General features: G+C 41.4%; 1 protein-coding gene and 1 non-coding gene across 2 annotated transcripts; both read right to left on the reverse strand.

Moving 5' to 3' along the window:
* HSPA9 (heat shock protein family A (Hsp70) member 9) lies at positions 1 to 26,414 on the reverse strand. Its single transcript, XM_039329421.1, has 17 exons — positions 26,254 to 26,414; positions 24,559 to 24,617; positions 22,909 to 22,996; positions 22,636 to 22,817; positions 21,278 to 21,402; positions 20,148 to 20,221; positions 19,141 to 19,247; positions 18,454 to 18,616; positions 16,512 to 16,604; positions 14,760 to 14,969; positions 13,174 to 13,401; positions 12,478 to 12,582; positions 11,840 to 11,957; positions 10,535 to 10,629; positions 9,180 to 9,272; positions 3,280 to 3,420; positions 1 to 716 (listed from the first exon to the last, which is right to left on the reverse strand). The coding sequence occupies exons 1-17, from the start codon at positions 26,314 to 26,316 to the stop codon at positions 624 to 626; spliced, it is 2,037 nt and encodes a 678-aa protein (XP_039185355.1). The 5' UTR covers positions 26,317 to 26,414; the 3' UTR covers positions 1 to 623.
* LOC120301811 lies at positions 11,555 to 11,619 on the reverse strand. The gene has a single exon (XR_005555038.1). It is a non-coding gene; the product is annotated as a small nucleolar RNA SNORD63 (small nucleolar RNA).
* Positions 26,415 to 26,921: the final 507 nt, after the last annotated feature.

Raw genomic sequence — 26,921 nt, forward strand, 5'->3', positions numbered from 1 at the left:
TACTTGGTCAACCGAGAACAATTTATTAATAGGGAATCAGATTTCCTGCAAGGAAAAAGACATTGGACAGAGCAGAAAAGCTACAAAAACAATGCATGGAGTATCCAGGTTGTCTTGTGGTTGCAGCTATATTAAAATAAGTCACATTTTTTTATATTAAAGCTAAGGTGTAGGTCTGCTTATACTTTTCCCAAGTAAATTGTCAGCCGATGACCCCAGGTCCCAATATCATCTCTTCCCAGAAGCAGAAACCTGTTCCCAGAGGAGACTCCGTTATTAAGGATGGAATTCACAATTCAGCAATGATGAATCCTACTTCCACTCTGAATTTGAGACATGGTTTCTAGACCTTCAAATTAAACAAGCCAATTCCTTCTGCTCGGAAGAAAGATTGCCAGGAATTCTCATGAAAACTGTCACTGACCTCTAAACGTTATCTTGCATTAATTTTTTTTTAATCAGATAGCAATTTGACTAAATTTATACATTTCAGAAAGTATGTATAGAATACTGCAAAAACACAGTAAGACATAAATCAGTCCACAGCTGCTCAGGAAAGTCCTTTGACTATGAAGCTGTGGAATAGTGTCCTCTTTCTGTTCCAGTCTACACAAGACTGCAATTTACTGCTTTTCCTCCTTCTGATCCCCAGAGCTTCCCGAGTCATGTGAACCAGAGCCTTGTGAGCTTCCGGAACTCTCTCGCTCTGATGCCATCTGTGAAAAGAAGAAAGCACGGCATTGGTTCAATTTTGTGAGTGTTCTTCTGCCTGAAGGGACAACTCAGAATGTGGGAAGAGTCACCTCAACCAACGTTCTTTTTTGAAGTATATTATGCTTGGGATCCTCTAACATAGCGGTTCTCAACCTGTGGGTCGCGACCCCATTTGGGGTCGAACGACCATTTCACGGGGGTCGCCAAACAACGCGATCCGCCATTTTTTCCTCAGCTGGCGGCACCTCGCATGTGCACTGCGCATGCGCGCGCTGCCATGCATGTGCGCCGTGCGTGGGGGCGGCACCACGCATGCGCAGTGCGCGTGGGGGTGGCGCGTCCTTATGACCAGAGTCGCCGGTATAAAACGGTTGAGAACCACTGCTCTAACAGAATGAAGACATCTGCATTTAGATACTGTGATACTACTATCACAGAAACATTCCGCATTCTTGAAATATAATTCAAACTTGAAGATAAGTGAAATTTTAATACTTCAGTTATACATTTGACCACTGATTTAAATACAAGGTGCAGAGTAATGCCTAGATAGGATGGATGTTGGAGGTTGCCCTTCAGCAACATCTGGAGGGACACAAATGCCTCAAGAACACAGGGACCAAATCTATGTATGTTCAGTACTGCATTCTTAATTCTCACGCTGAAAAAGATAACCCATTGTTTTTACTCTGAGTGTTATGCAACTGTCCAAAAGGGATATTAATTTTTATGAAACTGGAGATATTTTAAAATCTGTGAGCATGTGTGAGCCAGTTAACCTGTAACTGCAATTAATGTTAAGAGCACTGCTATGGCTCTTACTTACCAGGCAAAAGGCTCTATTATAAGAGAAGGAACTCCACCCCCAACAATATGCAATGAAAATGTGTAACTCACTGCACAAAACAACATAAAAAAGAATGTGCAAAAACTAAAATGCTTATTCTGTGCTATGATTTATGTGCCCTGCCATGCTGTGCAGAATCTTCCACAATAGCAAAATAAAAATGTATTCTAAGAATCATTAGTTAAATATGATTTGCTGAATAAATTACTGGCTCGATTTGCACAATAAGCTTGTATTGCATATTGAGTCAAAATCAACCATGTTAACTACCATGTTTCCCCAAAAGTAAGACCTACCACGAAAATAAGCCCTAACTCAGTGTTTCTCAACCTTGACCATTTTAAGGCATGTGAACTTCAACTCCCAGAATTCCACAGCCAGCATTGCTGGCTGTGGAATTCTGGGAGTTGAAGTCCACATGCCTTAAAATGGTCAAGGTTGAGAAACACTGCCCTAGCTTGATTTTTGGGGTGGGCCTAATATAAGTCCTACCCCAAAAATAAGCCCTACTTTTGGGGCAAGGCACACACCTAAAAATTAAGCCAGGACGAGGGTGGAGCTGCCCCACGTGCCCCGCAACCACTTATTTTGCAGCCAGGCTTCTCCTCGCTGGCCCATTTCTTCTGCGCTCCCCCTCACTTCAGTCAGGCCTTTCTGGAAGGCCTCTGAAGCCGAGAACCAAGTTATGGATTCAATCCATTGCTCAGTTATCAGCTGCAGAGGCCTTCCAGAAATGCCTGACTGCGAAATGCAGGCCGGAGCTCCATTCTCAGCTGCAGAATGAAGCTGCTCCTTTGGCCGGAGAAGAAGTGGGTCGGCTGGGCAGTGCTGTCGGTGCCAGAGGTGAGTGGACATCCCCCACCCCCCAAAATAAGACCTGGTGCCTCTTTTGGAGGCAAAAAAAGAAAAGTTCCAGGTTGTATTTTTGGGGAAACACGATAACAATTAAGGTAATGGACTAAGAGAAGGCAGAATTAAAGATTATTAATACAATCTTAGGTTCTTAGAGAAAATATGAGATATAATTACTAAAGTATCATTAATTTAGCACAGGGGTGTCAAACTCAATTTCATTGAGGGCCGCATCAGCATTGCGGTTGCCCTCGGGGGGGGGCAGGGTGGGTGTAGCCTACTGGGTGGGTGTGGCCTACTGGGTGGGCATGGCCAGCTCTACATTGTCCGCGTCCAGGGTGCCTGTGGGGGCCTGGGCAGGAGTGGGACAGATCTGAGGGTCTCTGGCAGAAGGGGGTGGGACCAGGGCAAGCATCAAGGCATGGTCCATTTCTTCATTCCTCACAAAGGGTGACACCTCCCCAGCATGCACCCAGAGGGCGGGGCTGATGCGGCAGGTTCCTCGCTGTTTCCAGACGGCCTTGTGAAGCTAAGACTGAATGCATTTCAGCATAGATGGCCCCACAAAATTGTATATTGGCTCCCAGCTGGCCTGGGCCAGGGCCAGGGCAGCGGGGACCGTTTCCTCACTGTTTCCAGGATGGTTTCGTGGGCCACATGAAACCACTTCGCGGGCCGCATCCGGCCCCTGGGCCTTCTGTTTGATATGTCTGGTTTAGCACATAATGATTAGCAGTGTATTGGCTGTGTTTACATTTCCTTCATTCATTTGGTGTTCCTTTTGAAAGTCATTGGCAGACAGTTTTGAGATGTGAAGTTGGGTCTTTTTCTGCCCAGACAGATCCTTCAAGATGTTGTCCTCCTACCTTTTTGTAGGCCATTTCAAAAAGTTTCAGGGATGCTTGTTGCAGGGACATCGCTGCCTGCCGGATGTTTTCGCCTGTTTCACTATCTTTACGAGCCAGTAACTCCCGCATTTTTGCAATTTCTTCCTTCAATTTGCCGCACTATAAAGCAATTGCAAAAAAAAAAGTAGCTTTTAGTGGAATATACGACAATATCATGTAATCTGTATTAGCAAGACACAATCAATTTAAATTTAAATTTAGAAGGCCACATAACTGATGATCAAATATCACAGATATATTCATAATTGGAGACTTCACAAATGAAAACTCTTCTCTGACCGTGTCTACTAATATTCTGATATGAAGCTAATCCCCATTTAGTTCTTCCGGTTGATTATTGCAGCCCCAAACAGTTGGAAAGTATGTTTGTGAAAGGGAAAACAAAAAGTGAAATGCAAGTCTAATTACTTTCGGTATCCTACAGCTGTAATATCCATAATAAATTATTGGTTTTGGATGTATCTGGCAGATTAGATGATATCTGAGTGCATGACATGGGAAATTTTATTAATCAATTTTATAAAGCTGCCTATTCACCAAAGGCAACTATGGGCCTTTTAGGAATATTTCTCCTTTAGCACATGAACAGTTTTCTTTGACCTACAAGATACCAGCACACAAAGCCACCTCCTAGAAACACAAAGACTACTCCAAGATGGAGAAAGGAACCACCATTCTTCATGTTTAAGAGAAAGCACAAGGCCATTCGATCCCAATTTCGACATATGCAGAAAAATGGGTTCAAAAAAGCAAGATTTGCAATCCTGTTAACCGTAACAGGAAGATTTGCAGATCACATGTAGCCTGTAGGATGGAAGCCCTCTCTCCTCCCAACTCCACCCTAAATCTTGGATTCAAGGTAAGAATCTGGAAAAACACAGCTGCCTTCATAAATCTAAGCAGATGGATATCTAGTCACCTTGAGCAATATATAATGCAAGGCCCCTGGTGTTCCAATCTACAGAGAAAAGGCATAGATGCCCAATGCAGACCATCTGTTACACTGTAGTGCAGGGCTTTTCAACCGGTGGTACGCGTACCACTTGTGGTACGCGACCATCTGGCTGGTGGTACGTGGTGTCCCCTTCCTCCCCCCCTCCGCTCCTTCCCACCTCACTTGTTTGTGGAAAATACGCTACTTGGCGGCAGCCTGCACAAACTTTACCGAATGTGCCCTGCAGGAGGCTCATGAAGAGCGCAGGCGCAGAGCAAGGCCCCGCCCTCCCCAGGGACTCATTGTGCAGCAACTGGTTTGACTTCTCGTGCACTCAGATCAGCGAAGAGGAGGCAGCCGCAGCGCCAAACTCCTGCGCCTGTCAGCTGGCGACCCCCCAAACCTGCGCTTGTCAGCTGGGAGGTCTGGCCCCGGCACCGGACGCCAGTCTCCTTTGCTACCCCGCACATCGTCCTCGACCCCTCCCCCAGCCTGTTCATGTCGAGCCCGCCGGGGCTTGACAGGGAGAGAGGGAAGGAAGGAGGGACTCCTCCTCCTCTCCTAAGGTTCAAAGCATGATCAGCTTCCCAAGGGTGCCACAATCCCAATTCATGTGTTTCTGCCGTATCTCCTTGGCGCTCCCGGGAATGGGGCGGGCGGAAGAAAGCTTGGCTAGGCTAGGCAAAGAAAAGCCACAGAGCCGCGAGCTCAGATCGCAGGCAGGCCAGGGAAGGGGGTGAAGAAGAGGATTGGGAGAGAGGAAACGCCAGGCTTGTCCTTGCCTCTCCCAAGAACCTCCTGGTTTCAGATTTACGCCGTTTTTGTCGTGCAGAGGAGAGAGGAAAAACAATTGTGGAACACTCGGGAATCCCTTGCAAGGCACCATGTACCTTGGTGCTTATTTCCTAATGCCTCCCCCCCCCGTTTTCTGCTCCACAACGAATTCGCCTCCCTTCCACTCTCCTTAACGCAGCCATCTCTATGGTCTTAATACAGCCCTCAGTCTGTCTCGCTTTCAACACCCCCTAAAATTCTTCATTTAGGCAAGCTTCCAGAATTCAGCTGGCAGAATGCAGATAACCCTTCCCCCGTCCTGCCGCCTCCCACAGCACCGCGCAGCTCCGCATAACGCGCCTCCGTATCTCAAGCCTCCGTGGCACAGAACTGCTGGTGTTATGCTTGGGCGGAAGATTTTTTTCTTTTACAGGTGGGGCGAGTGGGCCCGACATTCGCGGGCAGGCAGGACCCCACCCGCCGAGCCACCGCCCCCCCATCGCCCTCCACGTCAGCCAGCTCTGTCGCCAGACCTCCCAGCTGACGCGTGCAGGAGTTCTGCGCTGCGGTGGCCTCCCCTTCGCCCTCCACACCTGCCAAAGCGTTGCCTGACATTCCAGCTCATGGGTGCAGGTCCGGGAGTCGCCAGCTGACTGTCGCAGGAGTTTGTCGCCGCGGCAGCCTCCCAGCAGCCTGCTTCTTCAGCTGGAGCAGTTGCCAGGGCTTGCATGGCCCCCAAGGGCCGCTGACGCACCCCCGTCAGCTGGAACGTCAGGCAATGCTTTGGCCGGTGCGGAGGACAAAGGGGAGGCCGCCGCAGTGCAAAACTCCTGCGCCCATCAGCTGGCGATCCCTGGACCTGCGCCCGTCAGCTGGGAGGTCTGGTGACAGAGCCGGCTGGCGTGGAGGGCGATGGGGAGGCGGCGGCTCGGTGGGCAGGGTCCTGCCTACCCACGAATGTCGGGCCCACCCGCCTCATCTGTAAAAGAAAAAGTCTTCCGCCCAAGCATAACTTTTAAGGATTTTAAGGAGAGAGAGGGAGAGAGAAATAGAGAGAGGGAGAGAAAGAGAAAGAGGAGAGGGAGAAAGGGAGAGAAAGAAAGAAAGAAGGAGGCAGAGGGAGAGAGAAAGAGGGAGAGACAAAGAAAGGGAGAGAGGGAAAGAGAAAGGGAGAGAGAAAGAAAGAGAGAGGTTAAATTAGTAACATGGTTGTTCAGTGAAATCTGGTTTCCCCACTAACTTTGCTTGTCACAAGGTTGCAAAAGGTGATCACATGACCCTGGAACAATGTGACCATCATAAATAAGAATCGGTTGCCAAGCATCCGAATGTAAATCACATGACCCTGGGGATGCTGCAATGGTCATAAGTGTGAAAAATGGTCATAAGTCACTTTTTCCAGTGCCGTTGTAACTTTGAACAGTCACCAAACAAACTGTTGTAAGTTGAGGACTACCTGTACTTTATCACTTTTTTTTTGTCATCAGGCTTTTGACACCTTGCTGGGTGACTGGTGGTACTCAATGTTGCCATATTCTAAAAGTGGTACAATCGGTGAAAAGGTTGAAAAGCCCTGCTGTAGTGCAGTCATGGCGAACCATTTAGAGACCGAGTGCCCAAAAAAACCCCACTTATTTGTCACTGGGTGCCAGGTGGGCGTGGCCCACCGGGTGGGCATGGCAGCCTGGGTGGGTGTGGCCAAGGTGGGCATGGCCACCTCAATGTTGCTCATGGGAACGTCTGTAGGGGCTGGGCAGGGTTGGGGGAGATCCGGGGGATCTCTGGCAGGTGGGGCAGTGGGCAAGAGGCTCGTCCTGCAGGGTGAGGCAAGGCAAAGCAGGGCGGGGGTGCCATTGTCACAGGGCAAGGTGAGGCAGGGGCCGGGGCAGCTGCTGCCTGACACCATCAGCCCCTGCACAGAGGCCAGCGGGCGCATGGGGGCCGACAGTGTCTGTCAGTAGCCACAGCCTGCTGGCCCCTTGACCGGCGCACTCTGGGGCTCCGCAGCCCGCCGCCAGCAGTTCAGAGAACCCGCCTCTGAACTAGACGGATAACCGACAGCTGAGGAGGTGATGCAGTGGGTCGTGCCCGGGACAAGGAGAGCATGCGAGGCCAGGAGGGATGGGATGGAGGGGAGGGAAACCAGTCGTGCTGGAATGCATCTGGTCACGTGGGACCTTGTAGAGTTAGCAGGCAGCTGGTTGAAGAGGGATGGTTGCCATCTCTGGGGCATGGCGCATGTGCCCATAGAGAGGGCTCTGAGTGCTGCCTCTGGCTCGTGTGCCATAGGTTCGCCACCACTGCTATAGTGTGTAGATGCCATTTTCCTTTTACTCAATGATTCACAAAAAGGTAAGCTGTAAAATTAGCTTTCTTGGAGCAGTATCAATTGCAGCGAGCATATTGTCCAATCTAATTAAGGTGATCAACCTGGTCTGCATGCCAATGCAGAATATAAGAGGGATTCATACAACAAAATGCTAATACAAAACGCTGATGCACACAGAAAATTAAATTAGCCGGGGAATTCTTCTAGAACATTTCTTCAATGTACTACTTTTCAACACTTTGCACATACATTCATTGGTTTTCTATATATATGAAGGAAAACTCAAGTGTCACAGAGGATAGTAATCCCCAGGAATCAGTTCTTTGAAAGAAATGTTCTGGGAAAGAATTTTAAAAAGCAAGTTGGAAATTTTAAGAATAAATTCATGAGTTCAGCTTTATTACAGGTAGTCTTCCTTTAATGATCACAATTGAGACTGGCACTAAGTAAAGCAGTCACTAAGTAGGAAATTGTGTGACTAAAATGGTGTTTTCCTTCTCTCCCCCCCCCCCTTTGGGATGTTTACCCTGATGCTAAGATAGTGGCTGGAAACTGAAAAGACTAATCAGTTTCAAATCTTAGGCTTTTGTTTGCCTCCTATTCACTCCACTGCTCTTTGGACTATTCCCCCTAGTGCTAGAATAATTAACAAGAATAGAATTAATGTTTGTATTTACATTCGTTGAGGAACAGATTGAAGAGAGTAAGAAGGCACATAATAGGAATACACTGGTCTGTTTGGATAGCGCAATTGTGGCTGCCTGTGCTTTTGATGTATATTCCCCACTGTGTACCTGCTGACTCTCTTGTAATCCTTTTTCTCCAGTCTCTGCTTTGCAAGAGGGGAAAAAATGAAAAACAGGTCAGGCATAGGGCAACATGCACTGTATAGTGATGATTACATGACTGAGGAATGCTGCAGAAGTTGTAAATGTGGACGTTGGTTAGAAAGCTATATTTTCAACACATAATTTTGAACAGTTGCCAAACAAAGCAGTTGATAAGCAAGGACCACCTATACCATCAATAATTTTGAGAAAAAGGGCAAGCCTTCTTATCCCAGTTTCATCTGTAGTGAGGCTAAACTTTTGTTTCAAGTCCAAATGCAATATAACTATATCAATGATTTAAATCAGAAAGCTGTGTTTGACCGCTACATTTCACCCACTTGCCTGACAATTGCCCTACCGCTAGCAATGCAGACTCTTTTGCTCCTAATGCTCTAGTAGCAGCAAAATCAATTAACACTGAGAAAATTATATTTTCCAATGTATTTGGATATCATCGTAATGTCAGATATTTGTGGTAGATAAGGAGAAGAATCTTTCCCTAAGAGATAGAAGCAAAGGAATCTGGTAAAGCTGGAAAATGGGTAGATGATGGAAAGATTCAGGAGCTTTAATGCTTGTTTTTTTGAGTCTTATCACCTATAGTATTTTATGCAAAAAAAAAAAAAATTAAAAAAAATGGGAGGAAAACAGACATTGCCAATTTAACTGACCTAACCCATTACAATAGAAAAGCACTATATCTTCAAGTATTTCCTTCTGATTTGAAAATGTGAGTTGTCCCTGTGACTTTTCCTGTTTTTCTATTTTAAGGTCTTCCTATGCACCACAATTTTATTCAATGACACTACCTTTTTTGAGATGAAAGAAATTTAACAAAGTAGTAATGAAGTAAGTTTCCTAAGCTGCATTCTCAAAACAAATTGAAGATGGTAGGCGTACTTAAAACATGCCCAAGCAACGCAACATATCCATACATGTTCATTTTAGATTTTAAAAAACCTTTTATAAAAAGGCAACATTGTAGACTTACTTCATCTGCAGGCAACTGATCTTTAAACTCTTCCATCTTGGATTCTGTGTCGTGGATTATTCCTTCTGCCATGTTTACAGCTTCAACGCGTTCCTGAAGAAAACAGTAACTTTGTAAGACAGAACATAAAAGCCAATTTGTACTACCTAAGCATTCTACCAACAAGACATTTATTTAATGTTTTGCACAATGAATAAACTCCTGAAAGGGAAACCAAAACTAGCTAAACATGGCAAACACACATTCCATTGACGGAAATGTTTGCATACTACCAACTTTACCAACAGTATTTATTTTTTAGAACTGCAGAATGAGGGGGTGGGAGGCCTTCTATTTTGAAATTAAGGACAACCCAGGAAAATAATTTTTCAAGAATTTCCTTTTTGGGAGCAAATATGTATTTTCATATTTTCGTATTATTTTATATTATCACAGAAAGCATTAAAATTTCTGGTAGGTGTCAAGAGATATTTTGGCCGTTTTGTTAAAAAAAAAAATCCTGGGATAAGTTAGATGTCATTATTTGAAAGAATGTATATTATTTTTGCTTTGTATGGTTAAACATTAAGGATAAATAAAAGTTGGGAGTATAAAATAAAAGGCCAAAAAAATGTTTCCAGGAGAAAACCCATCCTAACTTGCATCAAAAATAGCACCAATTTCTTCAGTTCCTTGTCTGATTCACACTTTCACTTTTCTTTTTAAAAGCAGTGATTATAGCAACCCAGTTTGTAATTTGTGTTGCATTCAGCATCTGCATCAAAAAGATATGAACTGAAAGCAGTTCCAGACCCCTGAAAAAATATTTCAAAAGGATGGATATTAGCTTTTTTCATGTTGTTATAATCAGAAATTTGAAGGCTCTTGAAGTCACAAGATTTAGTTTTGTCTACATATTGCTTTGTTCCGGTTTCAAAATACTATATACGTCAATGCAATTTGAGGTAGAAATATTATAGCTAAGGAGCTCGATGTGATGCTGAACTATATTCTTAAAGCATAGAATTTGCCATAACATGAGTAATACTGGCTCTGGGATGCCAGGCATGACAAAGATTAATTTTACGTAAATAGAATCTTATCTTCCTGATTTGATGGCCTTTTTTTGTTAGTTTTCATTTTTCATTTGTAACTTTCAGATTATTTTAATATCTTTCTTCTCTATACAATTATTTCACCATTTAAAATAGAACATTCTAAAAAAAGCCAAGCTAATGGAAACCAGTGTTCTTAATTAGTACAAATGCAGTGCAGATGATGTTAGCACAGAAGCCATTCTCCATGCTGCCCATAGGTGACTTTTATTTGAAATAAATTTCAGGCCAATAAACTAGAAACCATCCTGGCAACATTACCTTTTTCCGCCTGTCTTCTTCTGCATATTTTTCTGCATTTTTTACCATGTTTTCAATATCATCTTTACTAAGACCACCGGAAGACTGGATCACAACTACAGGAAAGTAAAAGAATTTCCATTTAAAGAACGCTGTCTTTGAACTCAACATGCAACACGTAGCAGGATTGCAACATTTCATACAAAAGGATTACAATCATACCTGGGAAAGTTTTTAAATCGGGAAAACAACAAGTTTGGGAATGCTTCTCTAGGTTGGCTAAACCAGTCTACATTAACGACAATCTAGGCTCCCACTTAAATTTATTTTTACTAGACCACTGCTTCTCAATCTTTTCTTCACCATGGACTTCCTTTAAATACATTTTATGGCCACGGACCACTAAACTTATTTAAATCATAACATTTCTTGAAGCCTTAGCGGACTGTGATATTGCAACCCCCCAGTAGACAATATTTTTGCCAGTCTATGACTGTAGAATGTAAAGTATGTAAAGTATTGCTAACAATTCCTACTTCATATATCCTTTATCATTTTAGCATAAACATAAGCCTTTGAAACTAGAAATCATGTACAGGTAGTCCTTGACTTATGATCACAATAGGGACCATAATTTTCATCGTTAAGAGGTGATTGTTAAAGGAGGCATCATGTGGCTGTACCCAATTTTGCAAGCATTTTTTGCCAGTCATTGAGCAAATAACTCACGACTGTTAAGTAACCATGACTTGTGACCTCCTGCTTTTTGGAATGCTGGGAAGGTTGTGAATAGCGACCAAATGATTGCAGGGCACTCATAATTGTGAGCTGGTTGCCAAGCACCCAGATTGTGATTATGTGATCGCAGGGACACTGTGATGAACATAAGTGCGGGAACTAATTGTAAGTCATTTTTTTCAGCACTATCATAACTTCAAGCAGTCACCTAAGTAAAGGGTCATTAACCAAGGTCCCCCTGTATTGTTTGATTGCCATCTTTAAGAGCACTATCTATAATTTCAAAGTTATCCATCTCAGTGTTGTGCTCAGTCAAAAATCTTCCACACACTTTTCAGAATGATGTGTTGATAATTGCATCATAGCACACAAAGCTTGATTCTGGCCAAGCACTAAAACTCAAAGATTGTATGAAGCGCTTCTAGAAAAAAGGAAACTTGGCAGAAAATCCAATGATAAATTATTACTAAATTTTGGCAATTTACTGTAACAAACTCTGCTGGCTTTATCCTCCTAGCCGGCTTTTACAATAGTAGGCTTTCAACAATGCCCTTCAGTCTTTAAAGCAGCAACAATCCAAGTACTCACTCTGTTGTTCTCGTCCTGTACCTTTGTCTTTTGCAGATACATGAACAATTCCGTTTGCATCGATGTCAAATGTTACCTCAATCTGGGGCACTCCCCTTGGTGCTGGTGGAATCCCAACCTGGAATCAAAAGATACATCGCTGTTGACTTAGGGAAAAGCCATCGGTGTAATCCAAGCAAACTAGAGTGAAGTTGCTGGTATGACCTATTATTCACTAAAGCAAAAGATTCATGCAATCTGAAGAGAAATCACAGTAACCTAAAACAAAAGTTTATCTTTACTCACTACATATTTCTTTACAATTCTAATACTTGTGCTCAGGAAATTTTTACTATAGATGCCTTCCTAGCATTCCATAATTTACATTAGAAAAATATTATCAGAAAAGCATCATGAAGTGTATTCATTCTATAACAGTTAAAGAGTTTTTTTCTTTAACCAAACTAATGTTATGGCAATCTGTTTCCATACTTATCTGCCAAACCTAATAATCTAAAGAAATTTAAATGATTTTCATCAAATATATTGTCCTGTTCTAGGGAAGTTTGTATTTTAATAGGAAAAGTAAAAATTACTTTCCTTTCATTCACGTCTATTATTTTAGATTAAAAAATACATTCAGGAGAATTCCAACATACCAAAGTAAACTGGCCAAGTAGTTTATTGTCACCAGCCATTTCCCGTTCACCCTGATGAACTTTGATCTCTACTTGAGTCTGCCCATCAGCAGCTGTCGAAAATACCTGTGGAAGCAAAGCACATTTCATCAAAGCCATCAATGCTACCTAATACGATCATATAACTAAGTAACATGATAAGGTAATTTCCCGCAAGTAACAGAATGAAACCTCAGTACCTGCTCCATGAACTGTTAGAAAACACAGGAAATGCCAGAAAAACCTGAAGTTACAAGTGCCGCACCATCCCCACAGACACACAATTGCATTTCAGGAGTTTGACAACCGGTTGCAGCATCCCAGTCATGTAATCATATTTTGCAACGTCTTTCTCATTTTATGGCAAAAAAAGTCCATTGGATAAATTAGATTCAGACTCACAACCATGTGGTTTTGCTTACTCTGTGATTCACTTAATGACCACAGTGACTCACTTAATGATTGTGGGAAAAACACTTGTAAAATCAAGTTTGGTCATGAGGGGATTCAACTAATGACCTGAACAACTTACAATCAAAATTCTGGACTCAATTATGGTTGTACGTTTAAGACTATTTATAATGGCAGAATGGTTAGCGCAAGAAAGAATGGGGCAGCAATGACACAATTTAGATGAGTTTCAAATAGTAAGAAACTTTTAAGAACACATCTTCTCACCTGGCTCTTCTTGGTTGGGATAGTTGTATTCCTATTAATAAGCTTAGTGAAAACTCCACCTAGAGTCTCAATTCCCAGGGAAAGTGGGGTAACATCCAACAACAGCACATCAGTGACATCTCCAGCCAACACTCCTCCTTGGATGGCAGCACCTATAGCAACAGCTTCATCAGGATTTACTGCTTTACTTGGAGAACGTCCAAACATATCTTGTACGGTCTGCTGTACCTGTATGGACACATTCATATTTATCAGCAATACTTCCAGAAAATGGTCACCAAGCACAGAATACAGCAGGTGGATTCAGCACTTGAAACGAGTAGGGAATTTGGAAACTCAGATATAAAAGTATTCAAAACCATTGTTAATATCCTACAGGAGTGTTCCATTTGCCCTGTCACAGGCTAGATGTGGAATGTTTACTCTTGGACTTTGCAGTAAGCTATGCCCAGAATAACACTAGTCCAGTCCACAGAATTAATCCACATGAAAAAACCATAACAGATGGCTATTTATAAGAAGCTGCAAGATGTTACATTCCTTCAGTGAAATTACTGCTCCTTCCCACAAACCCAAGAAATAGCCCACCTCTTCAAGCTGAAAATCTTCCAGAATTTACACACTGAATAGAGTGCTGATATACTGACAAAAAAATCCCACAAAAATTTAAAAGATCTCTGAAGAATGTGCAGGTAGTCCTCAAGATACAGCCGTAATGGAACCTACCCATTATAGATGCATGTCATGACAGTCGTTAGGCAAAGCATCTCAACTTACCACCCACCTCCTGTCACTGCTCTCTCCCCAATGACCTGCTAAACAAATGCCCAGGTTGTTAAGTGGAGAACAGGGTGCCTTAGTAATGGAGGAGGCTCTTGGGAGCTTAGCACAGGCCCAGGCCTGCCTGCCCTGGTCCTGCCAAACCCTGCAAGATGCCCTGTGCTCCGCTTCCCACCCCCTTGGCTCCCCACAGGCCTTTTCCCACTCCCACTGGTTTCCCACCCCACCAGGCCAAAGACTCTCCTCCTCACTTACCTTTAAAGAGCTATGAGGCCTTCCAGAGCACTGGAATGGATTACTTTTTTATGTGGCTGCATGGTATGATTCTGGAAGCAGCCATTTTGCCATACCCACAAAATGGCCACTGCATCTGGGTTGCTGTCAGCTAGCCTAGGGACAAACTGCTTACTTTTGCCGCCTTACTGAGATGTGCATAGTCCTGCGGAAACTTGCTACAGCGCTCAGCAGACACTTTTAAGCCAGTAAAATGAAGCAATTTGTCTGGAAGTTGTCTGTCTGTTGGAACTTGAACATTTGTTAACTGACCTGTTGTATCTTGAGGACTATCTGTAAACTCATTATCAAAGCTATCAAATTTAGAAAAGATAACTGCAATTCTGCAAAAACAGCAGAATACTGCATATAAAGGGTTAAGGTTAGTTCTACACAGGCATCTCTACTGATTAACACATCTGTATTTTTGCGGTTTTATTTTTTAAGCAAGCAAAGCATAGTCCAAAGGGCACTTGGCCAAACTGCAATGACAGGATCTTCAAGTACATCAAGTCAAAGGGGAATTATTGTACCTTTGGCATTCTAGTCATGCCACCAACCAAGATAACTTCTCCAATGTCACTCTTGCTAACTTCAGCATCTTGCATGGCTTTCTGGCAAGGCGCTATTGTCCTTTTAATCAGATCTGCCACAATCCCCTCAAACTGAGACCGAGACAGCTTCATATTCAAATGTTTTGGTCCTGAGGCATCCATTGTAAGGTATGGCAAGTTAATGTCGGTCTGCAATACAAGATTAGCCATTGTTAGAAATAAGCCAGAACAATTAGAACTATACTTATTCGAAAAGTATTCTGTGATGCAGCTATTATTTGATTTTTATCCCGCCTTTATAGCTTTATAAGTAACTCAAGGCAGTGAACATACGAAATACTCCTTCTTTCTCCTATTTTCCACAGAATAATACTGTGAGGTGGGTTAGGCTGAGAAAGAGTGAATGGCCCAAAATCACTCAGTTGGCTTTCATGCCTATAATAAACTTTAAGCAGTCCTCTACTTATTGTCTAAGCCTAACATTTACCAGAATGCATCTCAGATGGTACTATATTCTTTGTTCAATTTTCAAATGCAATTGATTATGTGTCATCAAATTGATGTAGACTCTGCATAGATTTTCTTCAGGATATACTGTTCCCAGATTTGCCCTTCAGATCTTGCAAAGAATTACTGTTCATAATAGATATTGCAGCTCCCAAATATAAAGTTTCTTTAGAAAGCCAATTAATTATCCAGAATATATTGTCTTGGTGTGGTTTATTTAAGTCAATGTCAATGGGAATAATTCCTAATTCAGTATATTTTACTGAATGGCTATCAATTTTTTCCAGAACTCAAAATCGCAGCATTTACTACTGGAAAACCATAATACCATCTCACCCATGACCACCATCAGTATTTCAGTTTTCCTTTGAGTACAAGATAGAAGTATCTAAAACCACAAGGGGTTACCTTTTCTGCCATGTATCTCCAAACAGTATTTTATTAACTTTGAAGAGTTGTATTTTTTCTATAGTATTACAACAGACACGACTCAAAAACAATCAATGCAGTGGTTGATATATAATTAAAATGGAGTCAATTTTAATGAATAAGTGGGAAATTGCAGGCTTTTCTATTAAAAAGTTGCAATCTCAAAGTATCGACTGGGTCCAGGTATAGCACTGAGATATCATCAGGAAAACCCTGTAGGATTATGGACAGAATCTGCACATCTTCCAAGGGAACATTTCCATTTTCACTTTTAAGCTTTGCATTATTGACTTCTATACCCAAACATATTCATTTCTTTGGGAGGAGTGATAGTCATGTGGAAAAGTAAGTACACTCTCTTTGAGTTCTATGGTTTTACATATCAGGACGTAATAAAAATCATCTGGTCCCTAGCAGTTCTTAAAAGTAGGTAAATACCTCAGATGAACAACAATACATGACACATTACACACAGACACGATCCAATAAAGTAATATATAAAATATTCATTAGTTACTACATAATTTTTTAAATATTAAAAACTATTAAGGCAGAACTAAAACAAAAAGAAAACAGAGGGATGTTAATAATAATAGAACCACCTCACAAGTGGTTCCCATCCCTTGTGGCCCTGAGGCCTACTGATATAACCAGGTCTTGAGGGACTTTTTAAAGTACTGAAGTGATGAGGTCAACCTCATCACTGGGGGAAGAAGATTTCACAATGTGGGCACCACAGCATAAAAGGTCGACCACTGAGGCTCCACCAAACGTAGCTCATTTTCAGTTCCTCACCTGGACTGAAGAAGAAAGTTCACATTTTGCTTTCTCGGAAGCTTCCCTCACTCTTTGCAGAGCCATATTATCTTTAGTCAGATCAACCCCTGTCTAAAAAGAAAAGGACAAATGTTGATGTTCACTGTCTTCTATGTAGTCTTGATTAATCATTAAATAAATCTGATCATTAGAATAAAAGCTTAATACAGATAATCCACAACTGGTCATACAATCAACATTCAAATTGATTCTTCTTGCATTCTAAGGAAGACAGGTAATATCAATCCTTAACACTATGTAGCCCATTGTTTAAGTGACTTTACAACAAATGTGATGTAACATGGAAGGTTTTGTCTTATGACAGATGCTAGAAATCTTTTAATAATTCACATTTGAAGAAAAGTATTTGAGCCTTACTCCGCTCCTAATCGCATACTATGGTTCCCACTAGTTATATACATTCCCACTCAGAAATGCTAGATAACCATTTCCAGTTCTATTCTACTTGCATTCTAATTATTAAATTGTGAGCATGCAAGCTAGATTCAGAATGATCACAACTGAGAGAAAGTGGAAGAAAATTTATCCTTTCTACTGTATTAATAATAGTATGTACTGGATATTTTGAAAAATGTTTTCATTTATATAAATTGATAAAAGTCAAAATGCAACTGCCTTATTAAATATCCAATAAGTTCCCTGTAAGTATGCATGCATTTCTCCTTCAAGCAACTTCTCCAAGTCTAGATTTGGCTCACGTTTTTTTCTTAAAAGGATAATTAAATGAACATATTAGTATATGAAGATAACATCCATAATGGTAGAGATCTATAAGTCTGGGCTGCAATATAGATATACAGTTTAGATACAAAAATTACATTGAGATGTGTCTTGACTTTACTTCATTACAGTCTGAACACATCTAGGGAGGACACAAAGCATACAGCATGTAGGAAATCTATGCTACTGAATGTGCGAACACATTTCTACAGAGTAATTTCAGTTGTTGTTGTTAATTGCGAAGTCATGTCCGACCCATCGCGACCCCATGGACAACGTTCCTCCAGGCCTTCCTGTCCTCTACCATCTTCTGGAGTCCATTTAAGCTCACGCCTACTGCTTCAGTGACTCCATCCAGCCACCTCATTCTCTGTCGTCCCCTTCTTCTATTATCTTCAATCTTTCCCAGCATTAGGTCCTTCTCCAGTTGAGTCCTTCCTTCTCATCAGGTGGCCAAAGTATTTGAGTTTCAACTTCAGGATCTGGCTCTCTGCTATAACCTGTCCGTCTTGAGTGGCCCTGCACAACATAGCTCATAGCTTCATTGAGTTACGCAAGCCCCTTCGCCACAACAAGGCAGTAATCCATGAAGGAGAATTTCAGTACCAGTTGCCATATAATCTTCTTCAGTACTTTCCATAAAGGAACTGCATGAAATACTAAGGAAATGCTTAACTGGAATGTTTTAATCCAATTTCAAAATGGGCAGTTTTGATCTTGTCTGAAGGGTTCTGACCTCAAAAGAGCCCAAAGGAGGGGACCATTCCCAGTAAGGTTAGAAGCTGATCTGACTGCACTATCTGAACTCCCAATCACCTAAATTTGAAAAACCTCTTGCATATCTTTGTGAAATTCATCCTGTCATGGAGAAAAAAAACCAGAATGGCCATTAAAGAAATCAACTGCTCTGAAGATTAAATATGCTTACTTCATTGGTATTGCCACCTCAAAGTAATTTTTATGAGGCAGAGATAAGCTTTGCAAAATAGCTATTAATTATACAAGCAGTATATAATGGTACAAGGTGAATATAATAATATGATGAAAACCAGCAAGCTATTTTGGTTAAGTAAAACACAATCCTGAAATATTACGGTAGTACCAGAGTTTTCTTTTTCAAATTAAATTTACACTTGAAAGAGTTCCCTGAAGACCAGTTTAAAATATACAAAATGCTTACTTCTCTTTTGAATTCTTTTACTATATGCTGCAACAGGGCCTGGTCAAAATCTTCACCACCCAAGAAAGTGTCACCATTTGTGGATTTGACCTCAAACACTCCCTTCTGAATTTCCAAGATAGAAATATCAAATGTGCCACCACCCAAATCATAAACTGCAATACTAAGGAGAAAAAAGACACGCATTAGTACCAAATCTACACATTAACAGAACATTCAATTCATACTAAATTCTTCCAACATTTGTTCTATTGAGCTATATTTAATCTTAGATTTTCATCCATTATCATAGCATCTGATAAACTGATCTTAGAAGTTTCTATTTATGATACCTCATTATAATATTCTTTTGGCATCACTGGCCTTGGTTCTGCATAGACAATGATACGTACATATGTTCAACTCCTTTCTATCTTGTAAACATGTTCAACTTTTTTTTCTATCTCTGATAAATATGTATCACTTGGTTTGTTAAGCAGAGAGGAATTCAACTGAAAATTTACCTGAAAGCCTTCCAATTCCATTACAGGTCTTAAAAAGTGCTCTTTATATAAAGCTACACACTGAAGCTGGCAGCTAAAGGGATTAGCACATCTGCAGCTCCAGTAGGTAACACAAACCCATGAAGCACACACTCTCACAGGTTATGAAGTAACTGCAAATCGCATGGGTCTATTGTATACTTACACTTTGTCTTCAACCTTATCTAATCCATAAGCTAGGGCTGCAGCTGTTGGCTCATTAATAACTCTCAAAACATTCAACCCAGCAATCTGTCCAGCATCTTTAGTGGCCTTTGAAGAAAACAGCAATCTATTAGGTACTGCTTGTTCAACCAAGGGAAAATCCAACACAAGAGATGAATCCAATTATGCTTGCTTGTGCAAAGGAACCTTTTGTTCAGTCACCTTCCACCCACAGCCCATCTATTATCCAGACAGATTCTAAAACTATACAAGGATCTGCAAGAGGAAGGAGAATTACGGATTATTTTCACTTATGGTTTATTTTAGAGAAAAAAATTCTGATGTAAAATAGGTTTTTAAGAGATGAAATTGGATTGCTGTCGATACAAGCTGTTATGTGATCTGTGTTCCTACAACATTTGCCTGAAGACTAGGTTTCCACCAACTTAATATATAGTATTTCTAAAATGAAAGAATCGAGTTTGATTTGCTACAAACAGAGCATTAGAAACAGAAATATTTTCTCCTATTTAATCACTTTTGTGGAAAGCTTTTTTTATCGTCTTTTCTTTGAAGAAATACAGTATTTACTTCATACTGTTCTTGAGCTCTCGATGGGGGAGCTTTAATTTTACCCTATTTTGTTACATCTTGCTTGAATACTAATTTTGGGGAAGAAAAAGTGGGATTGAATAAATAAAAACAAATAAATATTGTCAAGTAAAGCAAGCTGCCGTACAATCTGACATCTGACAAAATATTTCCATAAGGGAACATATGTGGAAGTAACCAGTGGGTGGGATTCAGCCGGTTCGCACCACTATGGCAGAATCGGTAGCTTAATTTTTTGTTGCCGAGGCCCAGAATGGACTTCTGGAAGCGGCATCCACACAGAGAACTGGTTGTTCACATCTCTGAATCCCACCCCTGGAAGTAACCGTAAACATCTTTCTTCTGATCTCTCTCCCTCCATCAAGAGAACTGGAACCCCAATTTCGGCAACCATACCTGTCTCTGGGAATCATTGAAATAAGCAGGAACTGTGATGACAGCATTTTTGGCAGGATGGCCCAGGTAATTTTCTACAAAAGAGGGAACATACTCTGAAGAAAGGTCACCATTAAGATAGTCCCAAAATTTTAATCTGGGTAGAAATACGGGTAGCTGTACCTCAGAACTTGGAAGAGTATTACGGATTGGCTTAATATTTCATTTCACTAGAATTAAATGTAATTAAAACAGGGCTTCAAAAGTAAGATGCAAACAAGGCAATATTGACATCCATATTGTGAGCACCAATAGAATGCTTTGTGAGACTTATTTTAATTACAAAATCAGTTAAAACTAGTATTTAAGAAAGCCTTAAGACAGGCAAGCCAATTAGAAGAGGGTCCCATTCTCAGGCTAGTCCTGAGAGAGTCTTTTACTTGTATGTGCCAGAAAATCCCCCTAAAGCAGTGTTTCCCAAACTTGACAATTTTAAGGCATGTGGACTTCAACTCCCAGAATTCCACAGCCAGCAATGCTGGCTGTGGAATTCTGGGAGTTGAAGTCCTCATGCCTTAAAATTGTCAAGTTTGGGAAACACTGCCCTAAAGTATGGTAAGATTGTACAGAAGAAAGGCAGCCCTTTACAAGCAGGGTACTAAGTATTTAAGGCTTTAAAAGCAAGTTTAAAACTGAGAATTGGATCTGGAATCCTGCTGGCAACTATTCTAGCCAGCATTTCAGACTTCTTGGACCCTGGCAACAATATTTTATACTAATTGCAATGTTGAGCTTGCCCTCAAAAACTACCCCAGGCAAAATATATAGGAAGGATACCAGTCAAAGTTAGCCAGTGCAAGCTCTAGATTTGCTTCTCCTTTGGAGAGGAACCAGAATCACAATGTGTTTTAAGAACAGAGCAGATTAATTGGCAGAAAAGATGCCACACCCATCATAAAAAGGTTACAGCTCTCCATTTAGTCCTTCAGACAAATCATATATCAGGGCAGTTTTCTGCTGCAAATCAAACTAGCAGAACCCAAAATAATTTAAGGGTGAGTTTGGAATGGCATATCACATTTTACCCATCAGTAAGTTAATTGGATTAGGATAAAGGCTTAGACCAATCACGAAAATTCTGCTGTACAAACCTGCAGTCTCTTTCATCTTCATTAAAATAAAAGCACCAATCTGGCTTGGAGAATAGAGCTTCCCATGAGATTCTACCCAGGCATCACCATTGGAAGCACGTACAATTTTAAAAGGGACATTCTTGCTGAAATAACATAAGTTTTCAGAAGGTTAGAGCATAGCACTTTGTGACAACACCTAGCCAATTCTGATCTGAAAAGCATAATCTCAAGAAGACTTGGGTTAGTAGTTAAATGAAATATTAGCAGAAATCCCAGAACTATAGGCTAAGCCAAGGTTTTTCTTAGGCCACAGAACCCCTGATCAAGAGGGGGTGTGACTTCTGCATGTCCAATGACAAGCCCTGCACTTTCTGCTTATCTTAGCAAGGGGGGGAGCATTCAAATTTTTACTCCAAGAATCTTTACTATGATCCCCTATAAAGCTTTTTCCTCCTCCCTCCCATCACTAAAATAGTTTTTAAAAGGATTAAGGAATAAAAGTCTTCAGAAGAGATGAAGATGTTTTCCCTTTAGCCTGCAGAATCCCTCACCCCCTCATGCTTTGTGGCAAAAAATTACTGTCGGACCCCAGGAATCAAGCTTGAGTCAAAGGAATATTTACAATTTAAAACTGTCACAACTTTCAAAGAGTTGAACTAATATTATCTTTGGTAAAAGCTAGCAGGCTGTACAATCTTAGCATATACCATTATTACTTTAATATTACCCCTAAACCCCAATAAATTTTTCATCAGTGAAAAAAATAGCAAGCCAATATTATGTATCTCGATGTTAACTGCTTCTTTATATCTCCCACCAACACTACTTAGGGTTAAATCTGGAAAGCATGTGGATTTAGAAAGCTCAAATTCTATTTACGAAAACTCTGGTTCCAAACAGAGAAATAAGAACATTCTCAGTTCTTAAAATTATGAAATTTGTACATGCCACCATGTCACCCAGATCATAACAGCAATAGCACTTAGACTTATATACCGCTTCATAGTGCTTTACAGCCCTCCCTAAGTGGTTTATAGAATCAGCATACCACCCCCAATAATCTGGGTTTTTATCAACCTCAGAAGGATGGAAGGCTGAGTCAACCTTGACCCGATGAGAATCAAACTCATGGCAGTGAGTTAGTCTGCAATACTACATTCTAAATCACTGCACCACCATGACTCTTAAACCTCCTTCCAGCAACTTCCTGCAAGTATCCCAACAAATCAGAACACAATTGTAGGTGAAACCTTACAACTCTTGAATTGTTTAACCCCCTAAGCATAGAAAAATATGGATCATAAGTATAAGTACATGTAGGCATGTAGTTCATTTTTTTAAAGAATAAAAAAAACAACTCAAAAATATTTTCTCACATATCTTTCTGCACTTCTGGATCATCATATCGCCGCCCAATTAGACGCTTGGTTGCATAGAGTGTATTATGAGGATTTGTTACTGCCTGTCTTTTAGCTGGCATGCCAACCAATCGCTCTCCATCACCAGTAAATGCTATAACAGAAGGGGTGGTTCTGGCACCTTCTGAGTTTTCAAGCACCTACATAAGACAATAGTAGTAGTTGATAGGGGCAACAAATTGTCAAATTTATAAAAATCATGAGTTGGATCAGCAATCTGATTTGACTCACTTTTGCCTGCTTCCCTTCCATGACTGCCACACAAGAGTTGGTTGTGCCAAGATCAATCCCAATAACTGCTCCTTTGATTGCTTCTGACCTGAAAGGGAAATGTAAATGGGTTAAGCTTAAAAGGAATTTAGCACCTAGTTTTATTTCAACCTGCAGAGTTAAGTGGTGTGTTTACCTCTACTTCTAAAGAGTCATATGTCACGAGTTTGACACCTGTGTTCTAAGGAATTCCACTGACATTTAAAAAAAACAACCAATTAGGACTCCCTTCCCAATACAGCAGTGTGTGTGTGTGTGTGTGTGTGTGTGTGTGTGTTAGCCAATTAGGACTCCCTTCCCTAACACAGCAATTATCTGTATCTGTCTATCCGTCCATTCATCCATCCCCGTGTGGTCATAAGTTGAGGCACCCACATGATCAGGCCTGATTTTTTGCCTGTTTTTATGATGGTTAAGTAAATAATGCAGTCATTAAGTGAATCCATTCTTCTGAATGGGCATCTTTTTGCTAGAAACTGGTTAAAAAAATTGGCAAATTACTGTCTTGTGACCTCAGGATGCTGTAACCAAGCTGCACACAAAATGCAGTCATATGACTGGGGGGGGGGGGCATTTAACAGCTGGAAGTTGTTTTACAAGATGTAAAACAGTCTTTCCAAGGCCACATCTTTGAAGTTACATAACCAGTAATAACTGTTGTAATGCTTTGCCTTTAAAATTTCTCTTATTACTTTGCCATTTCCATCTGTCCCCTTTGACTTCTGCTTGCCCAAACTTCACTGGTCCTAGCAATACCAATGTCAACACTTTCTCCTGTTGTTTTTTATGCATGCCATTGCTTCCTGGACAGCCTGTGCAATTTCAAATGCTTCTGAAAATTCAAATTTTCTGCAAAGATTTTGGCAAAACTCGTAAGTTTTATTCTCTGCTGAAGGTATCACTTCCATTTTTATTATTCTTTTGCTCCATTCATTCATCTTTCAGGTCACCTCAATTACAAAAACATTTATACTGAATTATACATTCATAGTGGATGGTTTGCTGTCTTATGCTTTATAAGTATAATTGTAATAAATCTCATTTTTCTTTTAGATGTAATTTATGCTCAAGAGTCAAATATCTTTTGATATTACGTCTTTATATTATCTCCAAAGATTTCAGAAATCTGACTCATTTTTCAATTTTAATCTTGAATTTGTATTTTGTTTCTTTCCCTCCCTTTCTTCACACTTGTTTTCCCTTTCTCTACTGTTGTCCCCTACTATTTGCTTTTGTATTGTCATATTTTATGTTACAAATGAATAAAACTAATAAAAAAACTACATAAAAAAGAATTTGTATTTTATCTTGTAATGTTGACTCATACTTGTAAATGCTGTGGAAAATAGTAAGAAAATATATAGATGCACATTTTGATTGGACTCAGTCAATTATATATTCATTCCCAGATGTCCAGTTCTATTCTCCTCTCCGTTTCTTGTTGCCACTTCTCTAATAGAGCAGATTTTTTTCAGAAGTGTCATGGTTTTCACAAAATGTGGATAGAAAGCTTGTTTAGCCATATTATGAGGTTTACAATACTTTCCTGAACAGCAACTATTCATCTTAATATATAAGAAAATCATTTTGAGCTTTAATTTTATTACTTACGCATAATTCCTCCTTGCTACAGTTCTGAGGATATCTTGACTTAAACCATTCCAGATGACCTATAAAAACAAAAAAACTCAATAACAACATATTTACAAAGAGCAATTGCATTCTTCACTGATAATGCTGTCTTCTTCCAACACATTCCCATGCTTTATCTACAAAACATTCCTGAGGAGAGAATCCTATTTAAAAACGTTCAGTTAAGCAAGACCCTTCCCTCACCCTTTGGAAAGGGTATTAGTGAAATTGCTTATAGTAAAACATGCAGCGCAAAACTTGCTCATGTTGAAACTCTAGAAATAAAAATAAGCCTGAGCACACTCAAGAGGACTCACTCATAAAGAACTACAGTATCAGTAGATCCGAAAACTGTCAAAGAAACACACTCAAGAAATGCTACATTTCAAGGAAGTTTCTACTCTGTGTAACTGTTGTATTTTAAACAGCCCACAGATATAACTTCAGATATGTTAGTTTTGGTATAGAACACCTTTCACTATTTTTTTAAACAACAGCATCATAAAATTATACCAGTTGGGGACCCCTGTACTGGGCGACATGCCAGCAACTGGTCCGTGCAAACAAGCACAGCCCCTTAATGCATGGTTGTCCAACTTTTTGGCATGAACAGGAATTGTTTTTGGCTGCATACGTTATATATGTATCTAATATAGACAATGCATATAAATCGCATAATATTAAAAGTTTATGACCCCGCATTACATCAACTGTCCAGGGTTGCATAAGGCCGTGTTGGAGACGCCTGCTCTTAAATGTAACTTTACTGCCCTTACAGTGGATTTTTAAGGGTAAAAAATGGTTCGACACCCTATTTAACGAAAGCCAAGAAAGAAGTTCTCCCTTTCTGCCAGCCCACCGAATACAAAGCGCTGCTTCAGCAGCCTACTGGGCTGAACTGGCAGCAGAGCACGTGCTCCTTCCGGCACCAAGCGGGTGGCCGGACAAGCAGCCTTCCCACATGGGAATGGCATTTCTGATCCCTCTGTCTAAAATCCTTCGTTCTTCTGCCATGCTGTCCCGGAGGGAGGGGGCTACAGAGAATAAAACTTAGCTCTCTCCCGTGAAAAGCACCAGAATGGGCAGAAGTCATCAGAGGCATAACCTCTCCAGGACCATAAAGATCCTCTCTGATTGCATAAGGGGAAAGGGAAAAAAAACCACCTGAAGCAATCAGCGTTTCTGAATAAATGCCAACACTTCATTTAAATACATCCTGTTCTTGTTCGTAAGCCTCTAAAAGATTGGAGGGGGGGGGGAGACAGGAGAAATCGCCCTATCTCGCGACTACCCATATGGGACCATCGAAAAACCTCCCCGCATCCTCCCCAAAACTGGAAAAACCGCCGCCTTCGTACTCTGCCCGGAGGCATCCCCGATGAGCATTTATTAAGCTGCTAAGGCGGATCCATTTTGCGGGGTTTGGGTTTTTTTTTTTTTGGCACCGAAATCATTCTGGGCCTCCTGACTGGTAAAAACCACGGCACAGTCGTGCCCCGCAAGCTGTAGTCCCGGGGCGGCGGCGTCCCCCGGTGGCTACAGGCTAAAGACGGCACCCAAGAGGGGCCGTTTAAAGGGGCAGGCTCCGAACGCCCTTGACTCCTTCTGCCGGGGAAGGAACCGGCAACTGCCGCTGCGCCGTCGCCCCCCCTCCTTCCCGCCGACGGGCCTTACCTGGGCGGGCCCCAGGACTCCCCCTCCTCGGCGCAGAACGAGCACGCGGGCAGCGCTCAACATGGTGGCAGCGTGAAGAAGGCCGCGGAACAAGCCGAGCAGCGAAAAGAAACACGCACGCCGCCGACTACGGCTTTCTGGAAGTCTCCAACCCACGTGGGTAGGAGAAAGAGGCGTGACCGGAGGCCCTCTCTGAGCTATAGCTGTCCAACCAGTCGCCCAATTAAAACAGACCGTCAGCGAAAACCCGGAAAAGTAGATTTCTCATGAACCGGGACCTGAGATTTTAGGGAGGTGTGTCTTTTTTTTCTCTCTTGCCCACTAACCCCTAACTTTAACCCAAATAACGCTTATCCCACATCAGGCTTTTTCGAGACCAGCTTCACTGGCCGTTGGCGGCAAGTCCCCAAGCTTCAAGGTCAGAAAGTGGAGGTTGATTGATGGATGCATTAACCGGAAGGGCGGGGAGATGACTGCGCGTTTGCGCCGAAGCCTTTGGGGAGAGACCTCTGAGGTTGCGCTAAGCTAGAGAGAGACTTCCGGAAATGACGAGCGCGTGCTGCTTAGAAGCGGCTGGTGAAATAGGTTGCAATGCTGCGTGGGAGGCAATGAGCTTTTCAGCCAAAGCCGATGGAGTTGCTCAATCAGACATTTAAAAATGAATGAAA

This window comes from Crotalus tigris, unplaced genomic scaffold (genome assembly GCF_016545835.1).
Source record: "Crotalus tigris isolate CLP2741 ecotype Arizona unplaced genomic scaffold, ASM1654583v1 scf7180000024397.1630199, whole genome shotgun sequence".
Classification (NCBI taxonomy): Eukaryota; Metazoa; Chordata; class Lepidosauria; order Squamata; family Viperidae; genus Crotalus; species Crotalus tigris.

Excerpts from the sequence above, each read along its gene's own strand:
- HSPA9 (XM_039329421.1), bottom strand. The coding sequence starts at position 26,316 with ATGTTGAGCGCTGCCCGCGTGCTCGTTCTGCGCCGAGGAGGGGGAGTC. Across the intron at positions 14,970-16,511 it reads AACTTTCTTCTTCAGTCCAG|ACCGACATTAACTTGCCATA; the intron begins GTGAGGAACTGA and ends CTTGTATTGCAG. Across the intron at positions 11,958-12,477 it reads TACTTGGCCAGTTTACTTTG|GTTGGGATTCCACCAGCACC; the intron begins GTATGTTGGAAT and ends TTTTGATTCCAG.